This window comes from Loxodonta africana, chromosome 23, assembly GCF_030014295.1.
Source record: "Loxodonta africana isolate mLoxAfr1 chromosome 23, mLoxAfr1.hap2, whole genome shotgun sequence".
NCBI classification, from domain to species: Eukaryota; Metazoa; Chordata; class Mammalia; order Proboscidea; family Elephantidae; genus Loxodonta; species Loxodonta africana.
In genome coordinates, this window is record NC_087364.1 from 67579056 (window position 1) to 67587414 (window position 8359).

The window sequence follows — 8359 nt, forward strand, 5'->3', positions numbered from 1 at the left end:
TTACGAGCCTAAGAGACAGAAAAGGCCACATAAATCAGAGATTACATCAGCCTGAGGCCAAAAGAACTAGATGGTGTCCACCTACCACCGATGACTGCCCTGACATGGAACGCAACAGAGAACCCCTGAGGGAGCAGGAGAGCAGTGGGATGCAGACCCCAAATTCTTGTAAAAAGACCAGACTTAATGGTCTGACTGAGACTAGAAGGACCCCTGCGGTTATGGTCCCTGGACCTTCTGTTAGCCCAGGATGGGAACCATTCCCAAAGCCAACTCTTCAGACAGGGATTGGACTGGACTATAAGATAGGAAATGGTACTGGTGAGGAATGAGCTTCTTGGATCAAGTAGACACCATGAGACTATGTGGGCAGCTCCTGTCTGGAGGGGAGATGAGAAGGCAGAGGGAGACAGAAGCGGGCTGAATGGACACAGGAATACAGAGTGGAGAGGAGTGTGCTGACTCATAAAGAGGAGAGCAACTGGAAGTATATAGCAAGGTGTATATAAATTTTTGTATGAGAGACTGACTTGATTTGTAAACTTTCACTTGAAGCACAATTGAAAAAAAAAGAGAAAGTCATGTAGTGCAATGAAGGAAAATAAGTGCTGAGTGATGGGGAAGAGGAGAGACGCTATTTTAGGTGAGGCAGGAAGGACCTCTCTGAGAAAGACACTTCAAACAGATCTGAATGAAGTGAGGGAGTAAGCGGTGGGAGTGTGTGGGGGTGAACACTGCAGGCAGAGGAACAGAAGTACGGAAGCCTGGAAGCAGCAGTGTGTTGGACGAGTCAGATCCGTAGAAGTTAGTCAGCACTTTGGTGTTTACCGAACTTTGGGGACCTGTCTTAAGTCTCCCTGTCTTATTGATCTTCACATTTGCAGCTCTTTCAGAAATGTTTGTGCTGATTAATACTTAAGTGATTTAAGTACTGACGTAGCCATTTCTAGCACATGTAAAATAATAATAGCCTTTTGGTTGTTTTCTTGCTTCTGAAGCAGCCAGCTTCTTATAAATTCTTCATTACTCATTGCCCTCAAAAATAGCTCCTCAGTTGAAATTGTGATTTCCAGAGTTTCCTGCGTCATTCAGTTCACGTATTTCTCCAAGTCTGTACCCACAAGGGCTGGTTACCACATACCATGATTGCCAACAGATGGAACACCCTTCTGTTTTCACTTAGCAGCCCCTCCACCAGGCATTGCAGGCAGCTTTCTGGGAGCCGCCTCCCTTCCCCCGTTAGTGAGGGACAGAGCCAGAGCCCAGAAATACAAGTGATAAAAATGGGCTTCATAGTTGAAGTTTTAAGTTACCAGGTGTTTTTCCTTTATAGCTTCATCATTGAGATTCTCCCAAGAGAATATGTAGGGGAGAAAGATCTTTATTTCAGAGATTAGAAAAAAGCAACATAGCATTTTATAAAAGATTGCATAAAAATGGGACAATACTTCTTATGCTTTTTATAACCACATTTAACTGACCTTAATCCAGTCTTGGAGCTGTGGTAGCACAGTGGTTAAGAGCTCAGGCTGCTAACTAAAAGGTCAGCAGTTGGAGTCCACCAGCCACTCCTTGGAAACCCTATGGGGGCAGTTCTACTCTGTCCTGTGGGGTTGCTATGAGTAGGAATCGACTCAATGGTGGCAGGTTTTCCAGTTTTTAATCCAATCTTATAAATACTAGTTCTTTTGCCCAGGGCTTGAAAATAATCAGTAAAGATTCTCAAGGAAATCTGGCTTTAAAAATATTTTATCCTGTTGTCGTTTGTTTACATTTCTTGGAAACTGGTAGGAAGAAGGGGGGAAAAGCACACAAGATTCTTATTTGCTAGAAAAAGCTGCCATTGTTTTCTTTACTAGCAAAAGCAGGGGATAACGAGGAGGGCACTTTCTCTATCAGGACAGTAACATTTGCTTTCAAGCTCATGAATTCACTGAGTCGTCTTCCCTGGGCTTATTATCTATGATAATGGGTAACATTAAGTTAGTATTTCTCATGAAATTTCTATGTATTTAGTTCTGACTGTTCAATCTCTTTTATCTTTTACTTTGAAGAAATCTATTCTGGTTGACTTCAGGTCTGAACTGTTACTGGGTACCGTCAAGTTGATTCCAACTGATAGCAACCCTATAGGACACATTAGAACTGCCCCATAGGGTTTCCTAGCTATAATCTTTACGGGAACAGATCACCAGGTCTTTTCTCCGGCAGAGCCACTGAGAGGATTCAAACTACCAACCTTTTGGTTAGCAGCCAAACACTTAACCATTGCACCACCAGGGCTCCCAAGTCTGAACTAATTTTTTATAAAACTGAATAGTTAGCTCTGCATCAGTGTGTTTACACTATGATTAGATTATTGGAAACTAGCTTGGTTTTTATTTGTCTCTGAATGGTGGGTGACTCCTCTCTGTAGACCTGACTTTATGTCCCACTTGTTCCTGTTATAGCATGACTTTTGTATTTAGTGAGTTCAAAGACTGAAAGGCAGCCAGTGTGGTTGAAGCATAATGAGTGAAGGGCAGATTGTAGGAGAAGGTGGGAGAGGCCAGATCTTACAGTTATATGGAGGGTATGATGTGGAGCTCAGGTTTGGTCAGAGTGAGATGGACAGCCGTTTAAAAAGGGTTGATATGATGTGATTTGCATTTTCAGAAGACCACCCTGGCAGTGGAGAAACAGCAGGGAGCAGGAACAGATGTGACAGAGACCAGAGAGGAGGCTCTTGCAGTTGCTGTTGTTAGTTGCCATAATCAGCTCTGACTAATGGCAACCCCATGTACATCAAAACAAAATGTTGCCCAGTCTCTCGCCACCTTCACCATTGTTGGTATGCTTGAGTCCATTGTTATCAACACAGTGTATTTTGAGTGCCTTCCAACCTAGGGGGTCATCTTCCAACATTGTATCAGACAATCTTCTGTTGTGATCCATGGGGTTTTTCATTGACTGATTTTCAGGAGATCGCCAGGCCTTTATTCCTAGTCTTAAGTCTGGAGGCTCCACTGAAACCTGATGGATGAACCTGCGGTATTTGAAATACAGGTGGCACAGCTTCCAGCATCATAGCAACATGCAAGCCACCACGTTATGACAAACTAAAAGACTAATTAATCCAGGCTGTTGGACCAGAGTAGCTGAAGAGATGGAAAGGAGAGGACAGAGTCATAATTTGTTTTGCAGATCAAAGTTTACAGGACTTGGTGACAGGTTGACTCTGCCCAGGCCTGATACTCAGTTCAGGCCACTGCAATGGCTGCCTTTGGTTGCTGTTCATGTGATACACAAAGCCAGGGCCTTTGCTGTACCTCATGTAGGTTTTGGGCTTGAAATGTACTGAAATGGGGAAAAACTGGGTGAGAAGGGGAAGTCAAAGCTCTGCCCACCTCAATATATAACATTCCCAGATTGATGAGACTTTAAAGGTGATGTCATGAAATTTTTCTAAACCTTTATTCAAATAACAGTAATGCTGAAAACCTTCTAGACAGAAGCATTTCCATATTGTTCCACATAACAGACAAGACTCTCACCCCTCCCACAACATCTGCACACGTTACCCGCTAGTGAGTTAGCAGAGCCTTTGATAAAGCCCAGAGGGGTTCATACCAGGGTTTCTCAGCGTTAGCACTGTTGACACTTTGGACTGCATAGATCTTTGTCGTGGGGGCTGACCTGTGCATTGTAGTATGACCCCCCGCCCAGTCTTGACTACCAAAAATGTCTCCAGGCTTTGCCCAATGTCCCTGGAAGGCAAAATTGCCCGATTGAGAACTACTACTTTATGCTAAACAACAGAACTTTCTGACATAGTGCTAATATTAATAATCACATTTACTAAGCACTGATTGCAACTCTTACCTTGTATTACTAGAACCAGTAGGCCATTGGTTAATTTTTAAGATCTGCTAAATTTGTAAATCATAAAGTACATAAATGCCTTATCCTTAACAAATATGCATCCACTCAACAATTGATTGATGTTGGGCTGTGGTCTTGTCTTTGAATATGAATCCGCTGACTTGATTTCCAGGTTGTCTTGGTACACCACGCACTTTCTACCCTTTCTACTTTCAGTACTTGGAAGTGGTGCACGAGTTGCATTCTGCTTTCATCCTTGCTCTTTACTGACACATAAGTTTGTCCAGTCTTTTATAGTTGTCTCACCCATACCTAACTTAACAGCATTTGGCCCAGGGGGTGGGAGGTAGGGGAGACAACTAGCTTGCATTAAGTGTTTCGAATGCATTCAACCTAGCTTGCAAATAAAACCAGAAGACTTTTACACTCAAAGTTCCCGGGCTGCTGAATAGTGAATTATCTAATTACCCAACATAGAACAGTTGGGCTCAGTGACCATGACAGCTAGCTCTTTGTAAGCAGACAGTTCATCTGATGGGACAGAAGCACACAGGGGTATTAGCAGCCTCGAGCCACGGTCTTCAGGGTACCACATTCTTGAGAGCTGGTGTGCCAGTCAGTCAGGCCAGCCTTACCAGGTGGCGATTGGTTAAGAGGTACTGCGGGTGACAAGCACCATGTAAAGTACTCGACATACTTGTATTATCTCCTTTAATCCTCAATCCTAAAACATAGGTATGTTCACTTTTTTGTTTTACCTTTGAGGAAACTGAAATGGAGAGACACTAAGTAAGTGTCTTGCACAAGGTTATATAGCTAATTATAAATGAACCGGCTGTGAAGCCTAGACATTCTAATATGTGCTTTCACCCCAAGTCCAAGGCTATGGGTGTTAGCTCTGCTGCAGAGCACTAGGCTTCCATCTGGTCCATGGGTCCATGATCACAAATGACAACTCTGAATCCTGACCTTTCATTGCCAAAGTAAGTGCTGTGGCAAGAAAATGTGGAAAGATCAATGTAAGTCCATCACTTAGAACAGTTCACAGGACTGACGGGAAAGCTCATTGACTGTAGCATCAATTCCGTTGATTTAGGGAGAACTCAGACAAATATGGTTGGTTTCCTATTTGCTGCCCTAACAAATTACCACAAATTTAGTGGCTTAAAACAACATAAACTTATTTTCTTACAATTGTGGCCGGTTGGAAGTCTGACAAAGCTCTTACCAGGCTAAAATCAAGGTGTCCGCAGGGCTGCTCTTTGCCAGCTTCAGGAGGCCCACATTCCTTGGCTTGTGACCCTCCATCTTCAGAGCCAGTAGCATTCCATCTCCAGTTCTTCCATAGTCACGTCTCCCTCGGACTCTGAACTCTTCTGCCTCCTCCTTCCACTGTGATGACAGTGGATTCACCTGGGTAATTCAGGATACTCTCCCTAACTACCTTAAGGTCACCTGATTAGCAGCTTAAATTCCACCTTCAACCTTCATTCTCCTTTACCAGGTAACATATCACAGGTTTCAAGGACTACTGTAAATTCAACAGTAAGACAATTAAAATGGCAGTGACATTAATAATCACCATTTATGAAGTACTATGTGCCTGGCCCTTTGCACACACTATCTCATTTAATGCCCACAACCCTTAAGATAGAATACTTTTACAGATTAAAAAAATTGAGTGTCAAAAGCTAAGTAACCTGCCAAGCACCAAAGAACTGGTAAAGTTGGGACTGAGATTTGAAGTCCAGTGTGTCTCATTCCAAATCTGTATTTGTTAATATGTTAAAAAAAACATTTGAGTATGTTGTTTCCATCTTTATTTAAAAATAACTCAGGGACTTTTAAGAAATTTAAATAGTTATTTTTGGCATAAAATATTTCAAAACTAGCATTTGAATAGTTACAGAAAGCATTAATGGAAATACAATTCTTTGTATAAAAACCTTCTGCAAAGATAATACAGTAAATAAATTTGACATCTGTTTTTAATTACCCATTTTAGGTAAAAGGTTAATTATTTAAATGAAAAATTCAGGTCCTTTGAACAGTTAAGCAGCTGTCTAGGTTTGACAGAGAACAAACAAAAGGATCATTTAAAAATAAATCAAAAGGTATTTAAAGTAATTGACCAAGGAGGACCTAACCTGAAAAGTCTGCAAAGAACCTCGACATCTTTGCATTTTTAACCGTTTTCTGTTACAGGAGATGAGTATGATGTGTGTGCCATTTGCCTGGATGAATATGAAGATGGAGACAAGCTCAGAATCCTTCCCTGTTCCCACGGTATGAGTAATCACACGCTGGTTTAAATTTATTTTATGTACAAGTAATGGACATTTAGGATCCTCTTAGGGGGAAGAGACAGAAAAAAATTCTCTGTACTCCACAAGCCAGGCCCTGTAATAATTAGTGGTCTCATTAAAGGATGGATGCGTATTTATAAAAATTTACGAACTTTCTCCTGTTCCTACCTGCATATGGATCAGAAGAACACTGAATAAACATGGCAAGAGATTAAATGTCATGCCCTCGACCACAGCACTGTAACTAAAAGCTGTGTATTTTGCTTCAACAGCTTATCACTGCAAGTGTGTAGACCCTTGGCTAACTAAAACCAAAAAAACCTGTCCAGTCTGCAAGCAAAAAGTTGTTCCTTCTCAAGGCGATTCAGACTCTGACACAGACAGCAGTCAGGAAGAAAACGAAGTGTCGGAACACACCCCTCTACTCAGACCTTTGGCTTCTGTCAGCGCTCAGTCGTTCGGGGCTTTGGCCGAATCCCGCTCACGTCAGAACACGACAGAATCTTCAGACTACGAGGAAGACGACCATGAAGACACTGACAGCAGTGACGCCGAAAACGACATTAGTGAACACAGTGTTGTGGTCCAGCTGCAGCCTGACGGTGGACGGGATTACAACATAGCAAACACCGTCTGACCTGCAGGGGGGATCAGTTTACTTCTCTTTAAAATTATATGTAGGTATATAATTTGATTTTTTTTTTTTTTTTTTGGCTCCCTTCTGAGATTTCTGTAGAAATAGCTCATTTTTTAGTATTCTGCAGTTTAATCAGGTTACAGAAACAGGCTTTTTGATCCAGTATTGTCTGCAGGAGTGTACCTCGTTTCACTAATAATACAAAGGTGCTGTGTGACTTAAGCACCAACTCTCCTTTGGAATGAAAAATAGCCAAAACATTGAAAAAATCCTCAGTATAGCTTGCAAAAAGACCTAGACCACAGTATGCAAATATTTTGTGTTTTACACAAAAGGTCAGTGCTGCTGCTACCCAGCATGAGCTAAGCCACCGCCCCTTCCATGAAGTTACCTGTTCCATGGTTTCCAAGGAGCGCCTGGTAGATTCGAACTGCCGACCTCTTGGTTAACAACCGTAGTGCTTAACCACTACACCACCAGGGTCTCCAAAGTTACCTAGAGCTGTTGGAGTATCTTTGTTCTGGTATTTCTCCAAATAGCCATCATTAATGAGAGGTGGCAAGGTTAATTTAATATTTTTCCTCCTATTGGCACTACAAAGAAAAAGATACACTCAAAGCTGTCTTTTTCCGTCCTCTTCCCAAGTAGTCCTGTCCTGACAGGGAATACTCTGTACTAGTGCAGATATCAAAAAAAAAAAATTAAAGTTTTTTAATGCGATAGTGTTGTGTCTGAACTTGATTCAGCAACTAAAGTAATGTCTCTGGACTTTGCTTACTGAATTTCAGTATCCTTCAGGTTTTGTGTGGTTGCGATCAAAGCAAAAAGAAAACTAAAAATACTCAACTTCGGCAACTGTTTCTACTCAGACCATATACCTCTTAATAAAGAGCATCTTATGCTAACTAGCTCTGCTAAACTATGTACAGAGGAAACTGTTCAAGTATTGGATTTGAAAATGAGTGCTTATGGTTAACAGAACTAATGATGTATTTTAACAATGTATTATGAGAAGCTGAATTATACATCATTGTAACTATGTAGAAAATAATGGACTTACGAATAATCAAAATGCTAAGAATTTTTATATGGCCTTGTAAGGGGAGTTTGAATGTTAATAAACATGTTTTCCACTTTAAGAACCAGCATGTTTGTTCTACTCTAGTATTACTTACCTCATTAGTCTTATTAATATGCAAGGGCTCTACAGGTTATGACTGGGGTCAGATAAATAAATACACATCATCTTAAGAGTTTTATACAAGGTAACTGCTCACAATTAGGAAACCCCTAAGAAAGGCTGTAGCCAAAATGACTCCCACAATAGAGTACGCTGTGGTGCCCTGCTGTAAATCATGGTGCATCCCTTATAGAGGACTGGAAAACAACTGTTAATATAAAGTGAAGACAAGCATGTTACACAATAATCAGTGTACAAGGTATAGGGGCCTTTTGTTGTAAAGATATATATTTAAAAAGGAAGGATTGGAAATTGCACTTTCTGAATTTCTTTAAAAAAAAAAAACTTAAAATCAGCAAAAAAAAAAGTTATTTC

General features: G+C 41.1%; 1 protein-coding gene across 7 annotated transcripts in view; it reads left to right on the plus strand.

Moving 5' to 3' along the window:
* RNF13 (ring finger protein 13) overlaps positions 1-7949 on the plus strand; it is a 125806-nt gene extending 117857 nt beyond the window's left edge. For all 7 annotated transcript variants that reach the window (XM_064275587.1, XM_023555426.2, XM_003416158.4 and 4 more), the window contains 2 exons: positions 6067-6147; positions 6440-7949. In XM_064275587.1, the coding sequence (XP_064131657.1) occupies positions 6067-6147; positions 6440-6804 (446 nt within the window). In that variant the 3' untranslated portion in view covers positions 6805-7949. The remainder of the gene's footprint in view (positions 1-6066; positions 6148-6439) is intronic.
* The last annotated feature ends 410 nt before the right edge of the window (positions 7950-8359 follow it).